This window comes from Theropithecus gelada, chromosome 11 (assembly GCF_003255815.1).
Source record: "Theropithecus gelada isolate Dixy chromosome 11, Tgel_1.0, whole genome shotgun sequence".
Classification (NCBI taxonomy): domain Eukaryota; kingdom Metazoa; phylum Chordata; class Mammalia; order Primates; family Cercopithecidae; genus Theropithecus; species Theropithecus gelada.
In genome coordinates this window covers 99,024,867-99,048,222 of record NC_037679.1, presented here as the reverse complement: position 1 = coordinate 99,048,222, position 23,356 = coordinate 99,024,867, and the positions used below count along the sequence as shown (strand labels likewise).

The window sequence follows — 23,356 nt, the reverse complement described above, 5'->3', positions numbered from 1 at the left end:
TGCACCACACACTCCAATTCACACCATACCAAACTCTCCAGATCACTGTGTACCACCCTCTCCAGATTACGTCGTACCACACTCTCCACATAACACTGCATCACAACCTCAAGATTACACTGTACCACACTCTCCAAATCACACAGTGCCACGCTTTCTTTCTGGAAGCATTACTAGATGCCTTCAGCGGGTAGTTAGTAATCTTGTTTTCTTCTGTTATGCTTTATATGTCCCTGTGTTAACTACCCATACCTGCGCCCTTTGAAAACTGACAACAGGCATTATCATTGATTCCTCCAGTCCATGTGTTTGGAGTCTTCCTAAGGCAAGGATTTAGGAGGAAGTAGTTTATTTGAGAGGGGCTCCCAGAAAGCTTTGTAAAGGAGTGGGATGGTGAGAATGAGGAGAGTGGAAACCTAAGATAAATGTGCTCATGAACAGGTTAATGCTGCATCAACTGGGGTTCAGCCCCACTGGAGACCTCCTAAGAAACTGTGAAGCACACCTCCAAATTTGCACACTGAAACGGGAGATCAAACAGGAGCCCCTCCCTGGCTGAAGATCACCTTTGGGGCTAACTCCCTGGCTCTTCCAGCTTGTTCTATGCACGGGTGAACCTGCTCCCACAATCAGAGAACGCTCATAGACAGAGTGCCAGGAAGTCATTGGTACAGAGGAACCATCTGAAGGTCACCTCCAGGGTGGGCCAGCGGGAGGTGGGTGCTGCAAAAAAGCATCTGCTCCCATCCTCTGTGTATGACAGAAGGCACCATACATAGGTGTGCACTGTCATTACGTCACTTAATCCTCACCTCCCTGGGTGAGGTAGGTATTACGTGTCACTTCTGTAGATAAAGGGAATTGAGGCCCAGAGAGGTTACAGCCTTGCTCAAGATCACATAGCAGGTAAGTGACAGATGTAAGATGTGAACCCAGATCTGCCTGCCTCAAAAAAATAGTTGTTAACAACAACACTTTTTGCAATCAGAATGTTTGACCCATTGTTGTTTTCATCACACACTCTCTTTCACCTCCCCACCTTCCACTCCCAGTCCAACCTGATGCGCCTAAGAAATATTTGTCCTTTGCAGGTCACATTCATCAAGCACCAGCTGTGTGTCAGGTGCCAGGCCAAAATGAATAAAGGCTTCCCCCTTCCTTCAAGGAGCTTCACTGAGCAAGGTCTCTGGAGAGGCTTTTGCTCACTGCCAAGTCTCTCCCAGATTGACCTGTCAGCAGCAGACTATCATCTCCCATCTCAGGGCAGAAATAGTCTTAGGGAAAGGCTGCATTGCCATGTTCCAGTTTCCCACACAGCACAGTGAGCCCTTCATTCACTGCCAATCCTACAACACTGTCTTGAGTATTAGGAGATGCTGTGCCACTCCAGCGATGACTGCTTTTGCTGGTGGATTACCAACGACCCTCTCACACTGCACAACTGCATGTGTACAGATGGCCCTTTAGAGGAAGACTGAAGCACCTAGGCCTCCCCTGAGTCTTGAAGAGCCTCTAATGTGTCCAAGGCTTGAAGACCACCAATGTCGGGGTCTTTGTGTGGGGACTAAGCTGCCAGAGAACACTCAATGGGACTGAGAACTGTAGTGAATAGGATTACTTTGCTGAGCATCTTCAACTGCATAATGCATTGTTTAGGAAATACCGTATTTGGTAAAAATGCTGTAAAAGATTTAACAAAAATATAGGTAGACACATACAGATTTTAACAGTAAAAATTCATCAATAGCAAGGGTTGTTGCAGGAAGAATAACTCTGGAGTACAAGAGCAGACCCCCAAGAGTCTTACTTGTGTGAGGCCTCCCCAGCCTCCTGGATGAGATGGGGAGGGAGAGATTGGCCAGGGGCTCATCACATGCATTCCCTCCTCCTAGATACACAGCTAGATAGGGGTAATATGAAGGAGCTGTGGCCAGAGAGAGATGAGTGGAGGTTGTATATGCTGTTTCCAAGCCTGGGCCTCAGTGTTTCCTGTGAGGTCCTCTGCTCTTTCTATCTCTCTTCCCTCATCTCCTAGGGGAAATGTCAATAGTAACACTGGAAAGAGGAAGCCCAGGTTCCTGAATCACCATGTGGAAGGCTGTCCTCCAAACACCTGGCTTAACTACAATAGGATCGAGAACTAAATGTTGGAGGTTTACAACACTTCTCCTGAATATGCTCCAACATTTAGATGTGCTGAAACTGACTACCGCAGCTGGCGAGGGAAACTGGGACAGACAGGTCCTGAGGTACCACTTGTAACTTTCCTAAATGAAGAGAAAGACTTGCCCCAACTCAAGCCCTCGGAAAGTATGGATAGTGTTTCTGAGCAGACCCAGAGGTCACTGAGGGTGGCTACAGCCAAAGTCTAAGGCCTATGTGCTGTTGACCCAGTGATCAGTTGTAGGTGAGGAGAAGTGTGTTTGAGAGAAACAGTGTTTGAGTGTGACACTCTAATACTGTCTAGTATAAATCACTGGGAACTGATTCCAACATCATCCAAACAACACATCCTCCAAAAGTGAGCAAGTTAAACAACATTTTGGAGTTCTAAGAAAGACCTGCAGTAATTTAGAGAGGAAATTTCTAAGCTGTTAGACACAGTAGTAAAACAGTATCAGTGGAGAATGGCAGCAGAGCCAGGGGATCAATAGCACCTGTCATGGTCCGAGCCTGATCAGAGACCTATTAAAGAGACAGGCAGGGGTGAGACTTCAGGATCCATGGCCCTGGGGAGGGACATGAGAGTGGGAAAGCTAAGCAATCCTTTGGTGCTACTTTGCAAAGAGCATTGGCCGCTAGGGACTCTGGAGACAGCAGTGTAATTCTACAGGGGTTGAACTGGAATTCTATAGGGGTGGAATTGGAATTCTATAGGGATTGTATTGGAATTCTACAGGAGTTGAATTGGAATTCTATAGCAGGAGTTGAACTGGAATTCTACAGGAGTTGAACTGGAATTCTATAGCAGGAGTTGAACTGGAATTCTACAGGAGTTGGAAACGCCTTCTGTGATATTCCTCTGCTGGTGGAAAGTTTTGTAGTTTTCTCCTTTTGGTCCCGCCTGGGTGGGTATGGCCCCCTGAGATAAAAGATCTGGGTGATCCTGCACTGCTTCACCAAATAATCATCTGGATAATGATTTGTGCTCACCGTTTCCAGCTAGCACTGCCGCTTCTGTCATTTCTTCTTTAGTTATGCATGTTAGCAAACGCCCCATAAGATCTTTAGCTTCTTAGGCCTTTCCCCTCCCTGCCATCAAGAGGCCAGGTCCTCCCTGCCTGATTTGTGCATATCAGGTCCTCACCTGCCTGAACATGCCACATCCCCATCTTCGGCCTGATTCTCATTCCCCTTAACTACCGGAGACAATTCTGAGGCCCAGTGGAAGTGTCTGCCATTGACAGATCACTTTCGGTTTTGAGATCTCATCACTCCGCAGCCTCATAGGGCTCTGAACCCTCACGTTCACCGCACCCCCACTCTTGCCCCACCCCCGCATAGTTTGGAGGGCTTTTCTCCATGAGCAAGGTCCCAGAGAGACATCTTCCGGGCAGACCCCAGCTATTGCCAGATGTGCTCTACGATGAACAGGCATTGAATGAATAAATGAGTGAATGAATAATAGGAAAAATGTGTTTGGAAGAATGAAAAAAAAATTTGTCCCATATTAAAAATTCCCTGTCATATTCCAAGGAGGACAAATTCTAAGGAGGGACTTTTTTCTGAGCAGATGACAGGTGTAACCATACGACAGGAGGAGCCAGAAGACTCAAACTCGCCAACCTAACATAAGAGACGGGGGTGCTGGAGTTGGAGGCAGGACCCAGCAGGGTGAGGGCCAGTGCAATGGGAGGGGAAGGGCATAGAGGAAATGGACTGACAGGTGTGGGGAGGGCCCACTGGGAGTTTTCATTAAGTGCCACTGTGAGGTTTGCAGCGTGACCTCTTTGTGTGCCTCTCCACGGAATTTTCACTAATGATTCCTTGAAAGTGTTCTGGATTTGCGCTTGGGGGACTGCTGAAGGACTGGGTTCTGCTTCAAGATGAGCATGGGGAAGGAGCAGCGACTGATCTGGGTAACAAATGAGAGAGATTAGGGAAACAGGCTGACACCGTGGAAGGCAGAGGAGGAGAAGAGGAAGAAGAAAGAGAAGGGAAGGGGGAAAAAGGAGGAGAAAAAGGGAGGAGGGATGAAAGAAACGGGAAGGAAGAAAGGGAGAACTTTTCAATAGGATGTTTTTTCTTTTTTTTTTTTTTTCCTTTTTTCAATAGGAATTTGAGCCTCTGTCCAGTGTGCCTGAGGCATCCAATTTAACAATAACTCAACCACATCTCATCTCTTTTAAATATTTTTGGGGCAAGAAAACTTAAGCCCATGTCACTTAAAAAAACAAGCAATCAGATCTGAGGGTCTGAAAATTTGGAAAACATATCTAGAAGGTGATCGGGATGAGATGTGGAGTGGCACGTGTCTTTAATTTTATTTTATCATCCCCTTTGAACTGTGTGTCCTCAGATCTCCCAGTCCCTACAGGAATTTCCTCCAAGTTCCCTGCAAAGAGGATCTAGTCATTTCAGAGGCCTTTCCTCCAACTGGAAATGAGTGATTCCATTCCTCCATACTGATAAGTCATAGGCCTGGCTATTATTTATGAGTTTTATTTCTAAAAAACAGCCTGTGCCTGTGCTTTAGGGCCATGAGCCACCATAAATAAGGAGCATTTCCAATAAACGATCCAAATCCATGTGACAGGCCACAAAATCAGCTTGGCGCCCCAGCCTGGAGCAGCTCTGAGTCACAGTGTGTGCTTGGCCGAGCCTTCTGGGAAAGGGTCTCAGGAGAGCACCTCCCAGGGAGGGAACAAATGAAGGTCTGAGGCAAGGAGGGGTGCCACAGCCTGGAGCTCCACTTTGGCTTCTGGATCCCTTTCACAAGCCAACACAGAGAGCCTCACCTGCCTGTGACAGAGACTACATGGTTGAAGAAATGGGGCAAGCGGGCAGGTGCAGTGGCTCATGCCTGTAATCCCAGCACTTTGGGAGGCTGAGGAGGGCAGATCACTTGAGGCCAAGAGTTTGAGACCAGCCTGGCAAACACGGCAAAGCTCCGTCTCTATGAAAAATACAAAAATTATCTGGGCGTGGTGGTGCACATCTATAGTCCCAGTTACTCGGGAGGCTGAAGCACGAAAATTGCTTGAACTCAGGAGGCAGAGGTTGCAGTGACCTGAGATCACGCCACCGCACTCCAGCCTGGATGACAGCAAGGCTCTGTTTAAAAAAAAAAAAAAAGAAAAGAAAAGAAGGAAAGAAATAAAGAAAAGAAGCAAGTGTTCCCAGAGGCCAGGTGGGATGGGGTGACGTCTGAAGGTCAGGAAGGGCTGTCTGCATCTCAGGCCACTAGGCAGGATTCCTTGTAAGACAGACTTCTGGAGGAGTCTGAATTTGAACCCCATGAAAAAATGGTCCATCCTTGCGCTTTGAACAACTCCAAATAAAGTACCTTTAGATTCCATGGCTATGGGGATACGAAGGAGGGGAATCTAATGGAGAGAGGGTGAGGAGGTAGACAGGCAACCCTCTCTATTATTCATGTGCCCCTAACATAGCACCTCCCCCGGGAAGCACCCCAGGTTGATTAGAGGCCATCTGGAAGTTTCACCTGCTTCCGACCTGTGGAGCAGGATCCCAACAAAGAGGGCAGACTCCACTTCCGGCCAGAAAGGACAATCAGAGGGAATTTCTGTGCAGAGCCATTCCCACCATCAGCCCTTTTCTTTTAAGTGTTAATCCTCTGCTGCATCGTGTCATGAAAAAATATGAGTGCAAATGACCCAGCTGTAAACTGCCTTGGAAAACAATTAGTATGAAAGCCCAGCTTCATCCCAGGGGGCCAGCTCAGGACTGAAAGTCCCCAGAGCTCCATCCTAATCATATGGAAACAGCACAGCCAGGAGAGGACGCCAGCTGCAGGCTGAGTCTTGGAAATGCAGCTCCTCCTGACTGGCGTCTTCGACAGCCCAGCTGACAAATGCATAACGATGGCAGCAAAACAGAACAAGAGGATGCCCAAGCAAAAGTGCTTGCTCTTCCCCTTACCTCTCCCTAAGGCAGGTCACGCCTTTGCAAACAGCAATGTTTGCTGACAGCACAACCATCTGGGCTGCCCTTCATTTGGGAATCGGGGGCAGGTGGAGGGACTATCTGGGTACCTGGTGTGATGCTGTTGCCTTGGTAGTGCCATGGGTAGGGTGAAAATCACCCTAGGAGAAGTCAGCCAGCTGGATGACAAGGCAGCCAGCTCATAGCCTGAGGGAGCTGAGAGCACCTGAACTGGGGATCTGGAGGATGTACCTGAGATACTCCTGCGACCCCAGAGAGCTTCCTAGCACAGGGGGCTTATCTCTCAGAGTCAGGGAGGTAACTCTTGCACCTATGCAAAGGAGCATGAGACCTACTGTGCTGGCTAGCAGCCTAGGCCAGGGTGACAGCGCCCCTGGCACATCTCCTTTTAAGAAAAAAAGGGACCTAAACAGGAAGGGAGCCCTGGAGAGAGAGAGAGAGAGAGAGAGACAGAGACAGAGAGAGGGGAAGGGGAGACAGAGACAGAGAGACAGAGAGAGAGAGACAGAAACATATTCTGTTATGGGCCAATCATGAGAATCCTCCTATATCCAGCACCTACTATGTGCCAAGGACCATACAAGCACTTGACAATTTCCCTGAGATGTTTTTCCCTGGCTGTGAAAAACCCCAAGGCTGTGCAAGGAATTGGAGGAATTGGCCGGTCCACACAACTGGAGCATCCTGAGCCTGGTGGAAGTACTGGGAGGGGAAATTGGAGAGGAAGGCTGGAGAGTCAATGTGGGGCTCTGTGAGCCACAGGAAGTAAAATGGGAAGCTGTTGTAGGTTTCTGAACAGGGGAAGGATGTGATGAAATTAAATTTTTAAAAAATCACAGAAAGTGAACTGTGGGGCGGGGGGGGAGTGTGGCGGGGAGACAGAAGTGGAAGCAGAGAGACAAATTGTGAGTGTGTCGTTGTCCAGGCACAAACCAGTCAATGTGAGGATGAAACTTGTGGAAAGTGGTCAGATCTGGGATATGTCTGAAGGTAGAATGAACAATACTTACCAGCAGAATGGATCCTAGGCGTGAGAGAGAGAGAGCTCCAGGCAGTGAGAGTGCCAGGGAGAGACAGAAAGACACAGCCAGGATGGCACTTGGACTTGGAAGTAAGCATTTGGGTGACTGGTGGTGCCATCTCCTGAGATGGGAAGAATCGGTGAAAGGCACCAGATTTGGAGGAAAAATTATGTGTTCAGACTTGGACACGTTAAATTCTTGGCTCCTGTGCTTCTCCTTGGCCCCTGTGATACTGTCCTCCAAAACCCAAAACCCCCAAACCCCGGCTCATGACCCAAGGCCATTAGAACACTGTATGAACTGAGAATCATCCTTTGAAGTACCCAGCCAGCTTGGAGGAGTCAGCACCTCAAGCAAGTCTAAGCCTCAATGTCAAGGTTGGACTGGGTGATTTCCCAGGTCCCTCCTGCTTCTGGTCTTCGGTGCTCTACAATATGATTCATGAGGCTTTGACGGAAGAATAGAGGGGGACCCTGGGCTGGAGGTCAGAAGACCTTTCTGTCCTCGAGTTCCCAGATAAGGGAATTTATCTTTCTGAGCCTCAGTGTCCTGATTCATAAAATGGTACTTTCCTTCAACATTTGTTGGGAAATGCAGCATGGAAAGCACCAAGCATGGCGTAAGGGCTCAAAGATTTGCTCTTATGATGATGGCACAGCAAGGCGCTCCATCAGAGATTTGCACATTTGTTTCTACTTCTTTAGTGAAAGAGACGCTAGCAAGTTAGCTAAAAATCCCCTACAGAGCCCTCTTAGAAGGTTGGGGGGCGCATTTTGGCATCACTTGGGGTGGTGAGGTCCCTAGGAATCACCGAGGGCCAGGGAGGCAAAATAGGCAATCGTAGGATCTGTGGCATTTTGAAGAATGAAGGTGGCAAGCTGTGTGTTCCCAGGGTGGGTTCCCAGGGAGAGCAGGGGCCCTTGCTATGGGTCTGGGTGTCAGGTGGCATCCTGGAGATGAGGGTGGAGGTAACATATGTGTCCTAGAAACAAGAAACCCTGACAGCTGCAGCCCCCAGACTGAGCCCGCCCTAAAGGAGAAGAGTGTCCTCCCTGGAAGGGCCCATGCTGTCCAGGCCTGGAGTAAGGAGGGGCTGCCTCAGCAGCAGTCCAGCCTCTCCCATCAGAGGGGTGTGGCCAGTGTCCAGCAGCAATGTTCTGTAGCAGTGAGACCCAAGGAGCGAAGGGCAGGTTCTACCCAGGAATCTCTCTGTTTAACTTCGGATGCTGGCCTAACCCCTCTACCACTCAGGATTGCCGCAGGAAACAATTCCCCTTCGATGGTTCAAAGGAAGCGACTCTAATGAAGCCCTTACTCACAGCAGTGAAGAGACGAGGAGAAGAAATGGCTTGGCTGATGCCTAGGAAGAACCAAGAGGGAGAATTCATCCTGCAAGAGTTGCAGTTATGAAGAGATGCATTTTCTCCAGAGATGTGGGAGGATCAGGGAGAGGCAGAGGCAAACACTCCAGTTCCCTAGTGAGGTGGAGAGGGGATCCGGGGAGAAAAGGTGCAAACAGAGGAGGAGGACCACAGCCCTTCCTTCTCTTCTGGATGCTTTAGTCCCTGGGCTCCTAGAAAATCCAAAGAGAGGGAGAGGAAGAGGAAGATATTGGACTTCTTGCTAACAGAAGAGATGAGTGCTCCAAGGACTTAGTAGGGAAATGAGAGACGTGTTCATGGTCACAGCTCATGTTTGGGAAGGAATTATTACCAGTTATACTAAGTGTTCTAAACAGTGGGATTAATGACCGTAGTCTCATATAACTGGTAGGGGTGCTCCACATACTTGGGCTATAACCGTACTCACATCGTTTTATTAGTAGTCACAGCCTCCTGCCAACCTCTCTCTTTCCCAGGCAACATTTAGAATAATTTAAGCCAACATCATGGAGGGGCCCCCCGACAAGCATAGAATCCCCCTGGTCACACCCTGGGAGGTTCTTTCTCCCCCACAGGCTGAGGCCACCCAGAGAGCCAGGAGCCCCAGAGAACCAGGATCCTGGTGCAAAGCAGGAAGAGAATACAAGCCAGCAGACCCAACTTTCAGGCCAGATTGCAAATGACCGGCACTGTGGTGTCCCCCTCAGAAAGGTATAGGCCCCATTCCCCTCTCCAGCCCACGCCGGCCAGGCCCACCCATGTCCTCTGCTGGACTCTGTCCCTGATCAGGCTCCAATGCAGAGAGCAGACCCCCCATCTCAGAGCACTGCATCCAATAAAGCCAACACTTTCACCCCATGCTCCAAAAACAAACACTATCCACATTTAGAAAATTAGATTCATATATACCCCAAATATGCTTCTTTAAAGAATGTTTGGTGCCCCGGCAGTCATTCGTATCTGTGATACCGACTTTTCCCCCGTCCTGTTCCTTTCCTCCTGCTCTTCTCTCCTCAGTAAGAATATATTGCCTTTTGCTAGAGTAGCTTAGAACTGGAGGAAAAGTTTAGACTCAAAACTTCCCGGGAGGCGCCAGGCACACGGGCACATACCAGTAGTCCCGGCATTTTGGGAGACTGAGGCAGGAGAATCACTTGAGCCCAGGAGTTCAAGACCAGCCTGGGAAACAAAATGAGATCTCCTTCTCTACAAAAAGTTAAAAAAAAATTTAGCCAGATGCCACGGCACATACCAGGAGTCCCAGCTACTCAGGAGGCTGAGGTGGGAGGATCCCTTGAGCCCAGGAGTTCAAGGCTGTTGTGAGCTATGATCATGCCACTGCACCCCAGTCTGGGCAACAGAGCGAGACTTTGTCTATTTTTGAAAAAAAAGAGAGAGAGATTCTTGGTGGCCTTTCAAATTTTTAAAAAATTTCTTTCTTTTTTAAAACTTATAAGCACGCAGGACCCCAAAGCCTGGGGAGCTCCGCTCTCCCTGTGCATGTGAGACAGACGGCTGCACTCACAGCTTGCCTCCCTGCCGTCTTCCCCGCCTGGGGCATCTGACCCACGTGGTTGTCCCCATCCCCAGAAACACTCCACCTCTTGTCATTCACATATGTGGGTGCACTGCATTTTAAATCTTCTGGAGCCTTTGTGGTGTTTCCTTTTGCTCTCCCAATAAATTTAAACTTTTCTGGGGAACAAGGACAGCTACATATTAAAAGGCAGTAGAGTGTCACGGTTTTAGCAAGGACAATGAGGCCAGACTCACCACTTATCAGTGCCATGACCTTGGGCCTGTCATTTTCTGCTCTGTGTCTTCAGTCTTCCTGTCTCTAAATGGGAGTGTTAAGATTACCTACCCGACTGGGGCTGTTTGAAGGATTAAACATACAGATATATGGAAAGTGCTTAGAACAATGTTTGGTTCGGGGTAAGCAGTGTGTGTGTGTGTGTGTGTGTATGTGTGTATAAGTGTGTGTGTATGTGTGTGTGTGTGTGTGCGCGCGCGCATGTGCACGTGCGTGCATGTGTGTGGGCAAGTGTGTATGTGTGTGAGATATAGGGTAAGCAGGGTGTGCATCAACACACACTCATGCACACTACTAACTGTATGCTTTGGTCAAGCTTCTAAACCTCTTCAGCCTTCTCATAAGTAAAATGAAAGAAATGACTCATTCCCAGTGTTGCTGTCATAATGTGGGGCAAAGTACGCAAACCAGTGTTGGCATGAGGTGGGCACTCAATGGAACTCAGGGCCTTTCCCCATCCTTCCTTTCACTCCCGTCCCTGGCCCCACTTCAGGAGCATCTGGGGCAGTGACAGTCAGGAGTGGGCTATCAGCAATGTCCAAGCAGCTCCCAAGCACAGCCATTTTCATAAAAACCTTGACTTGACTAATACTCTTTTTTTCAAGCACCTACAATGAGCCCAACCCTGGGACTTGGAGAGACTGGATGGCAAGGGAGGGATGAAGTGCACCAGCCAGCACTCTGCACAGAGTTTCGAAAGAAAAGATAAGGAGGAAAAGCAGACAGAAAGCCAAAAGCATTTTGAGTATTCAGCCTAGAAGCCTGCCATCAGCCGTGCCTCCTCCATCCTGCCTCCTATTGGAAGAATTCTCCAAAGCTAGAGTACAGACAGGCCCCCTGTCCAGGCCAAGCCCGACCACTGCCTACATTGTTACGCTAAGATCCTATAGTTTTCCTTCTCCCAGATTTGTATGGCTCAAAGGCACAATACACCCCTGCATCCTGACCTGAGGAGGAAGCACACCTTGCACCAGTCAGCTCCATTGCCTTCTTGCCTCCCGCCCTATCCTCCCAACATGCTGCAGCCTGTCCTCTTTGCTGTATGTCCAGAGGCCCAGTGACCTGCCCAGATTTTGCCTGCTTCCTCCCCCAGGACCTGAACCCTTTCTCTACAGCCACCACCTGTATCCCCTCCTGGAGTGAACGGATCACTGGGGACTAAGAGACCTTGTCCCACCCGTCCACTGGAATCCTACCCCCACAGCACTCAAAATCCAAAACTGATGCTTGCTAAAGCTGGCCACACACTCTGTACACTGTGCCTTGGCCAGCCGGGCTCCCTTCTCAGACACAGTTCCAAAGATTCATGCATTTCCCCAGAAAGCCCCCTTCCCACCACCCTGGGGTTCAGCTGAGTCCTGCTTCACCAGAGCTGTGTTGCCTCCAGATTCCAGCATGCCTTGCATGTAAGTTCCTGACTATTGTTATGGCAGCCAAGGGGACAATCACTGTGTTTATCTGCCACTGCTGCTAGTGGTAGATATCATTCTCAAGGAAATTAACAAATCTTGCCTTCTGTGATATATATTTGTAGCAAGAATGGACCTCAGATAGGCCTGACACCTCAGCCTCTTGAAGGATGCTCCCAGGAAACTGGTCTTCCATTACTCAGCCCTGTGGGAAACACTTGGGTACTTATTGGGGTTACTGACACCAGCTGTTTGCACCTGGTGAGCAAAGCGCATACTCACAGCCTCCTCAACTATCAACACATCTGGGGCAGGAAGCCAAGCGGGTGTTAAACCCAGCGTGAGAATGGCAAAGGAAGTCTTAAGCCTGGCAGACTTCTCATTCCATTAGGTGGCATTATCCATAGCTTTATGTCCGCATGGAGCCTGAGGGAACCCTGTAACCGTATCTCTGCCTGTGGGGATACTGCTGGGACCTACTCTGTGGGACTGTCTCTGTTAGTGTGGGTATTCTTTGCCTTTAAGGAAACTTTAAGTCTCCCGATACCCTTGGTGCCTCTTTCAGTCACTATCCCATTGTGTCAACTTTGCACTGGCCTTATTCATCTCAATAAGATCACACATCCTTCTGTAGGAAGACAGGTGAAATAAGGAATACATAAATGTTCACTGTAGCCTCTACTGTGGCTTAAAAGATACCTAGCCTATGGGCATTCCTTGAAAAACGTCTTTTTGCATGCATGAATGAAGAGACAGACGTAGTTCACCAATGACTGCAATGACAAAAATGTGCTAAGATCTGCCACGGGCCAGGCACTGTGCAGGAAATAAAAATAAATGAAAGACAGGGTCACTGTTCTCAAGAGCCTTGCAGCCTGGTTGGGAGCAAGTAGCAGAGACCTTTCCTGCTTACAGAATGGACATGTCCTTTCACACATTTTCCAAGTTCTTCATAATTAGGCTGATTCTAGCCAGTGAGCTGTGAGCGAACGGGATGAACGATGATGCTTGGAGGCTGAAGCATTTAACAGCCCCAGTCAATGCTCCAGCTGTCTTTTCTTGACATGGTGTCCACGGCAGCCGCCATCAGTCTAGGTCCCTGAGCAACTGTGTGCAGCAGAGACCCCTGCCTGATCGCACTAGATATGTGGGCTGAGCAAGAACACAGATGACTTTACAGATGCGACCAAGATTCAAGATGAATTTATCACCCCAGCAGAGCCTAGTCTATTCTAACACTGGGAAGACACATATATGTGAAATGTGATAAGATCAGATAGCACCTGATCAGCATCCAATGAGTAGTGTGGATAAGACGCTCCAAGCTTAGCCTTGACCTGCAGGCTTTGCCTTTACTGTTCCATCTTCCTAAGAGTTCTCCTTCCACATCCTTTTGTGGGTGGCTCCCTCCTGTGATCCAGGTCTCAGCTATAAAGTTACCACCTTGAAACACCTTTCCTGACCAACTCCTCCAGAGTGCACAGCCCCAGACCACTGTCTGTCTCATCAGACCTTCCTCACATTCTGGGGAATGGCCCTGCTCGCTGTCCATCTTTCCCTTGCCACAGTGAAAGCAAAATGAGAGCAGGGACCTTGTCGCTTGTCATTGCTGTGTTTTCAGAACTGTGCCTGGCACAGAGTAAGCACTCCATCAACAGCTGATGGATGAACCCAGAAACAGAGGGTGTGTGCCAGGGGAGTCTGGAAGGGGGAGGATGACCACCGACGGCTGAGAGGCCAGAAGAGGATTTACAAAGGAGGAGCCCTCAAGAAGCCCTTTCAAGGGGGGTCACTGAGGTCATTTTGGCAGTCACAGCAGCATGAGCAAGGCTGGGCTGGGGCCACACGGGGAGGCTAGGGTGACCGTGAGCTGAGTTGGTCAGCTAGGGTGGAGGACCACAGTGGGAAGAAAGTAGCTGAGAGCTTGAAATGCTAACTATAGCTGCTCTAGGGCCAAGGGAAGCTGTCTGAGGGTGCTGACTGGGAGCAATGTCCCCAAACCCATTATTCAGGAAAGGATGGCTGGATGGGGATTTCCAAGCTATAAGCCCATTGAAAGAGGCTGAGGACAACGGCATAGGCGTTAGGCTGTGAAAACCATCCAGACACATGATGACCAGAGGACAGGAGGAATATGATGAAGGAAGGATCAGCAAACCTTTGTCCAAAAAAGTTCCCCAATACCCACTGCCACACAGTTGGGGGGTGGGAGGAGAAGGAGCCAGGTCTAGAGTTCAAAGCTTCTTTCTACTGGATTCTCAAATTCAGCGGTCCCTCTCTGAGCCCTCTGGGGTACCCAGTCTAAGGTAGACAAGAGCAACGCCCCAGAACAAGGCTCACTGGGGTTCCTGATGGAGACCCAACACACCACTTCAGTACAGATGGTGAGAAACTGACATCAAAGTCACACAAAAGAGATTCACATTTTAGAGGTGGAATCTGAGTCTGAACCTTAGTAAAGGGAGGGTATAATACTTCCCTTCCTGGCCATGCAGTTTTTGTGAAGATGAAATGGAGTTACAAATTTTATTTTAAGTTTAAAAATACTTTATGAGTATCATTCTCAGAGAGAACAAAATGTACTTGTTAGGATTTTATCTCCTTTCCGGGGCACAGACTTTCTTACGGAGTCCTGGACATTGATTTAACAGCCCAGGGTAGCCGCTTTGGTCTGGCCAAGGAGGGTGTGTCGGTAGAAACAGTGAACATAGCTTCATGATGTGAAAGCTGTGTTACAGCCCATTTTATTTGTGGCTTTAAACAGAAGAGTTAAGGCCCCGCCTCGCACATGGGAAGTACTCACTAAATACTTATTAATGAGTTTTCTATTGTTGCCCACTCAATTTCTCTTTCATCTTTATCACTATCTAGAGCAATGCAAGAAAAGAGATAATGTAACACAAACGAATAGCAAGAAGAAAGGTCTACATCACCACTGACTTCCTGTCCCTCTTCTTCCTACTTCCTGCCCATACACTCAGCAATGTCCTTTCAACTGGCTCTCCTACCTCTCCCTATTCTGTCACATCCTATTTCCCTGCTAAGTAATTTTGCAGACAGCTCCCGTCATGCCACGCTCTTAAAAAAAATCCTCAGTGGTGCTAGATCAGGACCACATGGCGTGAGTAGGGGACATTTATTTCTACTCCTGATGTTTCCTCCACGCGGTGGGAGTGTGATTAGTTGTAATGTCTCAGCTTGTCTTCCCCCAGCTCAACCATCTCTCCTCTTGGGTGAGAGAAGGAGGAGTAGCTTATCTTATTGTTGAGTCTGGAAGAGGATGCTGGCATTCCTTGCCTAGCCTCTTTTTCTGCCCCTACTTGGAGGGGGAGCTAAGGGCCTGCAGGAAGCAGGTGTTCTTCTATGTCCCTCCAAGTTCTAAGTTCACAGGGCTGGCCCATCCACCGCTGCCTGCCATGGAGAGAGAATGTCTTTTTGGCTCTTCTCCTAAGCTACTGCCTCCCATGTAGCCTTTCTCAGTTTTACGGCTGATATTTTGGCTTTGTCTACTCTTGCCTTGATCTAATTTCTCAGCTGGTCCAGTCATCAGGCCAGGAAGATGGTACTGTTTATTGCTGAATGTCCCTGGGAACTCCAGCAAACACTTTTCCATTATCTATGAAAAAAATCGGAGTCCTCAGCCTGGCATTTTAGATTTCCCATCAAAAAGCAAAAGAAAACAAGAAAACACGAGCTAGTTAACTCCGTCGGCCCAGTTTCCCACTCCATCATGCCCTGGATGTGCCCTGGACCTAGAGCCCCGGCACTGGGCTTCCCTGGCGTCCTGTGCATGCTTCATGCTTTCTTTCTCCCATACGCTGAGCTCAGCTCCTGCTCCGCTGGTGTTCAGCTTGACCAAGACTCTCCCAATCACCCAAGTGGCTCATTTGCCACTTTCCTGCATGCCTTTCCTGACCCCCTGATCACTCCCTTCAGTGCCGTATTTCTCGCTTGGTTTCCTTTGCCAGGAATCTCCCTCTCCTCCTGCCCATCCCCTCCTCCCTATATGCGTGCCTGACTCTCACTTATCTCTGAGCTCTACAGTTAAATGCCTCTCCCTCCAAAGCCTCCTGAGTCCCCAGGAGTGTTGGATGTTCTTCCAAAGTGCTTCCATAGAATCCTGTCTATCATTAAATATGCTGAATTAAAATTCTCTGCTGATTTTTCTCAAGAAGCTTATGAAGAAACACAGATAACACTCATAAATATGCACACTCCTGGAAACAGCAGAGCTGCCCCCGAGGATGCTAAGCGGCCGACGGCAACACAGAAGCCAAAGCAAAGTGCTCACCATGCGTAGTGTTTCAGGAGAAGCCAAGCAGGGGAAAGGCACAGACAGAGCAACTTTCTGGAATTCTCCAGTCATCAGGAGAAGGCTCCTGAGGAGGTGGCTATCCTATCAAGGGTCCGTGAATTAAAGACATCATCCATACCATCAATGCAACCTCCCTATGAGGTTAACAAGAAGTTGGGAAACCTCGTCCCTAGTGTCAGAGAGGGAAATCCCTACATTCCGAGAGGGAAGGGATGAATCCAGGCCACCCAGAATACATACAATGGGACAGGGTCTCGACTGTCAGCCTCCCCCATCCAATAAGCACAAATGCCAAATGCCAAAACGTGGTGCTTGGGCAACAGCGGCTTACAGCTCAAATGACACGTCTGAATATTGAGGCCATTGCATTTTTCTCACTGGTTTGAAGCTTGGGAAGTCTGATATGCCTCTTTGAAGTCTACTGAGTGCCCGGGGAATGTGTGGATTTTCTGGGGCCTCTGACAATACGGGGATAGATAAGACCAATAAGACCCTCTTGGGCTCAAGTATCAAGAGGCTTTCCTCAACTTTATAGATGCTGCTGGGAAAATGAGAGCTAAAGCTCTGTACTTTTTAACAGGAAGTCTGCCTTGCTTCTAGGTTAGGCTAAAAAGAACAGACCCTGTGGTTTATCCTTAGGGGATAGTGAGTGTCCTGTCACATGAGGCAATCAACACAGGCCAGAGGACTTGATCAAGAATGTTATAGGAAGGATTCCTGCCTTTAGAGAAAGCCCTTTGGCAGCCCTGCAAATACACATACGTTGCACTTCCCCATTCCTCTAATTAAAATTCACTGTACAAAGCGTCCTGTCCCTGTCCCATTTTTTTTTTTTTTTTTTTGGTTCATTATCACCAAAAGCCTTGCACACATTGACTTAAAGAGGGCCTAGGACAGCCAGAAGATTCGGTGACACAGTACCAATTTTGGTGAGCCACTTGGCCACAGCACCATAGATCTCGTCCAGGATGAGGATGACCACGAGGTTGATGATGACTGCTGTTGCTGTCACTGTCACCCGGACATTGGAGCGTGTAGCCTTATTGAGAGACAGAGCGGCTGCTGTTGTTATTCGATACACAATCACCCCGAAGACGATTGAGAACGTCAGGGCAATCTGTTTTGGGGAAAACAGAGAAAAATACACATCAGCAGGCAATTCTTGAGCATCTACTATTTGCTCTGCCAACAGGACCATTTGCTATTTTCAGATATTATTAATCTGGAGTCTTTTGGTGGGTAACAAGGGATTCTAGATATTAGGAGTCTGGAATATTTGACTGGGTAACAAACTTCTAGGCAGAGCTCTGAGGGGAGGTGCATTTTCCAGGGGAGGATGTCTTAATTTTTATCAGAATTGAAATGATTTATCTCACACACACACAATAAGGATGAACACGCTGGACCCTGTGGAGTGTTCAACATACATGATGCAATTTCTTTCGTGAGGGAGCTTTTGATCTTCTATGGAAATAACATGAGCTCCTTTTAAACAAACCATAGTAAATAATGCCCAAGAATGTATTAAGCGCTAAATGAAGAATATAATTGCTGAAGGAACTCCAAGTACATGGGAGCAAGTAAATTTGGGTGGCCAGGGAATAGTCTGTGGAGACAGTGGGATTTAAAATGGAGTTTTCATGAGAAGAAATAGAAAGCCACTGAAGGTACCTGAGCTGAGAAGGGATGAGTTACAGCTTGATAAGTAGAGGAAAGAAGGCTGCTCAAAGGAGAAAAGAGGGAATACATCAAGAGTGAGATTTTAGCAATCTCAGTCCTCAGGATGACCAAAATATCACTGTAAGATTTCTCTACTGGGTGAGTTGAAATGGAGGACTCAGATTCCTCATTTGGTACAGAAGTGTCCAGCTGCTGTGCTCCAAAAGGAGGGTTATAGCCACGTGACCTCTAAGGGTCTCCTCATTTCCTCTCTCTAGAACCTAAGAATAATAAGGCACTCTCTTAGACCTAGATCTGCCCAACAGCCCCTCTTCCTTCTTCTGTGCCCACGTCCCCTCCTGTCCCCATCACAACCAAGGAAGGATCATTTCCAGGAAGAATAAGGATGCTATGAGAAGAAAGTGCCCTGAGTAAGCCTCTTAGAGGGGACAGAAGAAAGAGAGACAACTGCTAGGTGCATGCCCCGCTCAGAGCAAATTCTAACCTGCTTCAGTCAAGACTTCTTCAAGAAAGAAGCCTTCCTTCTTAGGACTCTTTCTGTAAAGGAAACTGTTCAGGTCCTATTTCCTCTGCAGGACAGAGAATGGGCACTGGCTATGAAGAACTAAATAGAAAACGTGGGGAGAGAACACGGCAGGTAGAAGGCTCCCCAGAAAAAATAAGCTGTGCTGGACTACACACACACACACACACACACACACACACACACGGGGAGCAGGGCAGGAAGGAGGGGGTGAGAGGAGGGGAGGAGAGGCACAGGAGGAAAGGGGAGGGGAGGTGGGGGCCTCTGGCTTGGGCAGTGCTTTGCAAGCAGTGTGAATGACACTCCAGTGGCTTGCCAATGGGTTGCAGATGTGTCCAGGTATGGATGTTCCCAGACCTCTGGTGGGTACCTGGGGTGTGCTGGTGGCAGACTCAGCTCTTTATCCTGGTGGGCTTCAAAAACTACCAGTAATTGCCCTACGGGCCGTGTTGTGAAAAAGAAGCCCTTGGTAAGGAAGGCAGAAAGGTGGCGTTCTCTGGGCAGAGGAAGGCTGTGTGTGTTTGGGTGTGTGTGGGTGTGGGGAGAGGAGAGGTTGGATGGGGAAAACACTCTGTGTGAGGCCCCTCTTCTGCTGCAGGGTGGGGGTGGGGAGCGGCAGAAACACCAGCCTCCAGGACTAAGTAGGGACTACTACCGTGTAACTGGGAAAACCTGGACATGACATCACCCCTCTCCAACAATGTAGACATGTTCACTTTCCATTCCTCTGGGATTGTCACTGCTAGACAGTAAGGGCCTAGAAAATGTGGTGTGAGATTCTTTTCCCCAAAAATCACTTTTGCAGTGAAGACCAGTGATGAAAGTATTGATGAGGCTGGAGAGGTGAGGGTATTGAGGAGTGAGTGAATGTGTGTGCATGTGCGTGCGCACGCGCGTGTGCGTGTGTGTGTATTTGGGGGTTGGGATTGGGAGATAGACTAGGGGAAAAAAACAATGGCAAAAACATCCTTTGTTTAGGGTCTTATGGGAGGGACATGGAGGAAGGTGTGGGGAGAAGATCAGCTTCTGTTATTCTCTAAGAGGCCCAGCTGCTAAACTAGAGAAGGAACACTCTTTGCTACTCAAAATACTGTCCAAGGATCAGCTGCATCAGCTGGAAGCTTGATTGAAATGCAGAATCTCAAGCACAACCCCAGACCTACTAACCTGGAACCTGCATTTTAACACAATTCTTTTTCACATTCAAGGAGCACTGTTCTACTTACCTAGGAAAGCCTTCTTTCCCGCCCTCCCTTCCTCCCTAGCCCCACTCCCGGCACACCTCACTCAGCTCTCTGATTCCTTGCAGGTTTACCTTCTCTGGTCTTGATTTCCTATCCCACTATAGAAATCAAGCTCTGAGCCTCTCGTTTGGTGTTTCCCAGAGCATTCCAAGATTCACAGAGCTTTCAAGATGCAGGAACTTGCAGAGCACCAACCCAGCCACGTGACCATTTTGCAGATGAAGAAACAGGCATGGAAAAGTGAAGCGATTTGCTAAAGTCCACAAGGTGTGGACTACAACCCTACTGTTCTGGATCATGGCAGAAATTTTAAAATCTTAGCATTTAGGAATCATCTATGTACAGTCTTTAGTCTCATACATAAGGAAACTGAAGCCCAAGAGGCAACAATGTGATTGATCCAAGGTCTGGAGGGTATATGGTAGAGCTGAGCTGTTAATGGTGATAACATCATCAATACCAGCTGAACTACTTGTGCCTTCTAGATGTCTTTATTCGATGCATATATTCACTAGCACTGATTCTTTTAACTACCATGCAAGACATGCCTTTAATACATGAGATTTAATGATGATTTAGGATTTGAACCCTGCTCCATGGTTCCAAAGTCTACAATCCCATCCTGACATTAGAACCCAGGTTTTCCAGCACTAAATCCAGTACTATTTCCACCACTTGTGGTTACATTATTTATTTACTTTTTCTTTTTTTGTTTTTGTTTGAGATAGAGTTTCACTCTTGTTGCCCAGGCTGGAGTGCAATGGCGCGATCTTGGCTCACTGCAACCTCTGCCTCCCAGGTTCAAGCGATTCTCCGGCCTCAGCGTCCCAAGTAGCTGGAATTACAGGCATGTGCCACCACACCTGGCTAATTTTGTATTTTTAGTAGAGATGGGGTTTCTCCATGTTGGTCAGGCTGGTCTCCAACTCTCCACCTCAGGTGATCTGCCTGCCTCGGCCTCCCAAAGTGCTGGGATTAGAGGCGTGAGCCACTGTGCCCAGCCCACATGATTGATTTTGTTTATTAAGTTCAATGGATATTTTCTGGTTGCTTATTGTGCAAACCACTGCACTGGGCATATTCCATGTTTGTGATCTGTCTCTTCCAACTAGGTCAAAAGGAGGTTTGTCTTGTACCACATTCTGTGCCTTAAAGCCACTTCATAGCAGCGCCTCCTGTAGAACTGGTTTGGTAAAGATTCGCTGGTCAGCAGCTCTAGGGGATCTGGCTGCTCTGCACACGGTCATTTTATTATGGTTCCTGTTGTTTTTGGTGTTTTCACATCACAACTTTACTTCTGGGGCATAAACAAAATGCAACATAAGCCAGGCTACGGAGTCCAGAGTCCTACTTGACACCAAGAGCGAGACAGGAAAGAGAGGAGGCCTCTGCATCGCCCTCCAGAACTTGCATTCTGAAGCAAAGTTGAGAAAATCATTGCACACATACAACAAAGATGAGCCTCGTAGCAGCTGGATGGAGTCACAGGCCTCTGTTCACAAGCTTCTGGTATGCTCTCAGCAGAGAGCAGGGGGATTAGTCAGAGAAAACTCCACAGAAAAACGTTTTGGGACAGTTTCCTGTGGGAAAGACTGAGAGGAAAGAATAAGAAGGAAGAACTTTCCGGAAAAGGGAAGAGGAGCAAGTAGCAATGCACAAGGCACAAGTAACCTCTGCTGATCCCCAGCATGGCACACAACAGTAGCTCAAGTATAAAAATACAGGCGTGCACACACACTAGCAACTTCATCATTGACACAGTACGCTGCCTATGACATCCACCTAGTTTATTTACCCATTCGGTCATTCATAAAATGTGTCTTAAGCTCCTCCTTGTGCCAGTCTCACTTCTAGGTCCCCGTAGGAAAAGGAAACAGAAAGCACTACCTTCACAGAGTGGATCTTCCGTGGGAAAACACAGACAATAAACTAATAAATAGGTAAAATACGTAGTACCTTCAGCACGAGAAATACTGTGGAGACAAAGAAGGCAAAGAGGGTACAGAGATCAATTGCAATTTAAAACAGGGTGGTTGGGAAAGAGATGGGTGAGGAAGTGACCTTTTACCAAAGACCTAAAGGAAGGATTTAAGGGAAGTGAGCAAGGGGACAGGTGGAGTGGGAGACGCGTGGGCAGCCAGGAGGGGGCCCTCTAGTGTGTGGATATTGGCTTCCACACCTCAGGAGATGGGAAGGCATCAGAGAGTTTTGAGCACAGGAGGGATGTGAGTTGGTTTAGGTTTTAAAAATTAGCATGCTGATGATCCATCAGGGGCAGTGTGCAAATAAGGCAGATCAGTGAAGGGGCTATGATGAGAATCCAGGCTGTGGAGGAGGATTTCTGATGGTGGACTCCCAATATCAATAAGAAAATGACTATCTGGGGCACAGGAGGAAAGCTCAGGCACCTAGCTCTAGAGGAGGGACATTGCCTCTGACAATCCCCTCCCTTACAAGAAGAAAACAGGAGGGCCCATCTAAAAAGGAAACTTTAGCTGAACACACTGGGTTGGTGAAGAGAGAGAGAAAGTTTGTCTTTGTCCATGCTGGCCTCTAACACAAGGAGGCAGATGAAATAGCACTGGGGCATTTCTTTGCTCTCATCACCCCATGAAAAGCATTCCCAGCTGACTTGGTAGATTGGCATGTCTGAAACCTTCCTAACGGCCGTGGTCCTGGCATCTTCTGCCTAGGTTCAAGCACAGGGGTGAAGAAAGGAATGAGATGAGAGATACAGTAGGTGTCTATGGCTTACCCTAACTTCACCACAGAAAATTACTTGTTTCTAAGCACCACCCTGATCCCTTCATCTCATGCTCCACACCTTGTTCTAGGGTAATGCCAAGTCCTTTTTCTTTAGAAAACATCAGAGTGAATAGCACTTACAGAATGGGAGAAAATGTTTGCAACCTACCCATCTGACAAAGTGCCAATATGCAGAATCTACAAAGAACTTAAACAAATTTACAAGAAAAAACCAAACAACTCCATCAAAAAGTGGGCAAAGGATATGAACAGACACTTCTCAAAAGAAGACATTTATGCAGCCAACAGACACATGAAAAAATGCCCATCATCACTGGTCATCAGAGAAATGCAAATAAAAACCACAATGAGATACCATCTCACACCAGTTAGAATGGTGATCATTAAAAAGATAGGAAACAACAGATGCTGGAGAGGATGTGGAGAAATAGGAATGCTTTTACACCAGTGGTGGGAGTGGTTAAACTAGTTCAACCATTGTGGAAGACAGTGTGGCGATTCCTCAAGGATCTAGAACTAGAAATAACATTTGACCCAGCCATCCCATTACTGGGTATATACCCAAAGGATTATAAATCATGCTGCTATAAAGACACATGCATATGTATGTTTATTGCAGCACTATTCACAATAGCAAAGACTTGGAACCAACCCAAATGTCCATCAATGATAGACTGGATTAAGAAAATGTGGCACATATACACCATGGAATACTATGCAGCCATAAAAATGGATGAGTTCGTGTCCTTTGCAGGGACAAGGATGCAGCTGGAAACCATGATTGTGAGCAAACTACCACAAAGACAGAAAACCAAACACCGAATGTTCTCCACTCACAGGTGGGAACTGAACAATGAGAACACCTGGACATAGGGCAGGGAACATCACACACTAGAGCCTGTTGGGGGGTGCGGGGCAGGGGGAGGGACAGCATTAGGAGAAATACCTAATGTAAATGATGAGTTAATGGGTGCAGCAAAGCAACATGGCACATGTGTACATATGTAACAAACCTGCACGTTGTGCACATGTACCCTAGAACTTAAAGTATAATAAAAAATTAAAAATAAAGAAAG

At 47.8% G+C, this 23,356-nt stretch overlaps 1 protein-coding gene across 1 annotated transcript in view; it reads right to left on the bottom strand.

Annotated features, from left to right (window-relative positions):
• The window catches only part of ANO2 (anoctamin 2), a 364,008-nt gene that overhangs the window by 55,545 nt on the left and 285,107 nt on the right, over positions 1-23,356 (bottom strand). The window contains exon 16 of the mRNA XM_025401723.1: positions 16,989-17,184. Within this exon, the coding sequence (XP_025257508.1) occupies positions 16,989-17,184 (196 nt within the window). The remainder of the gene's footprint in view (positions 1-16,988; positions 17,185-23,356) is intronic.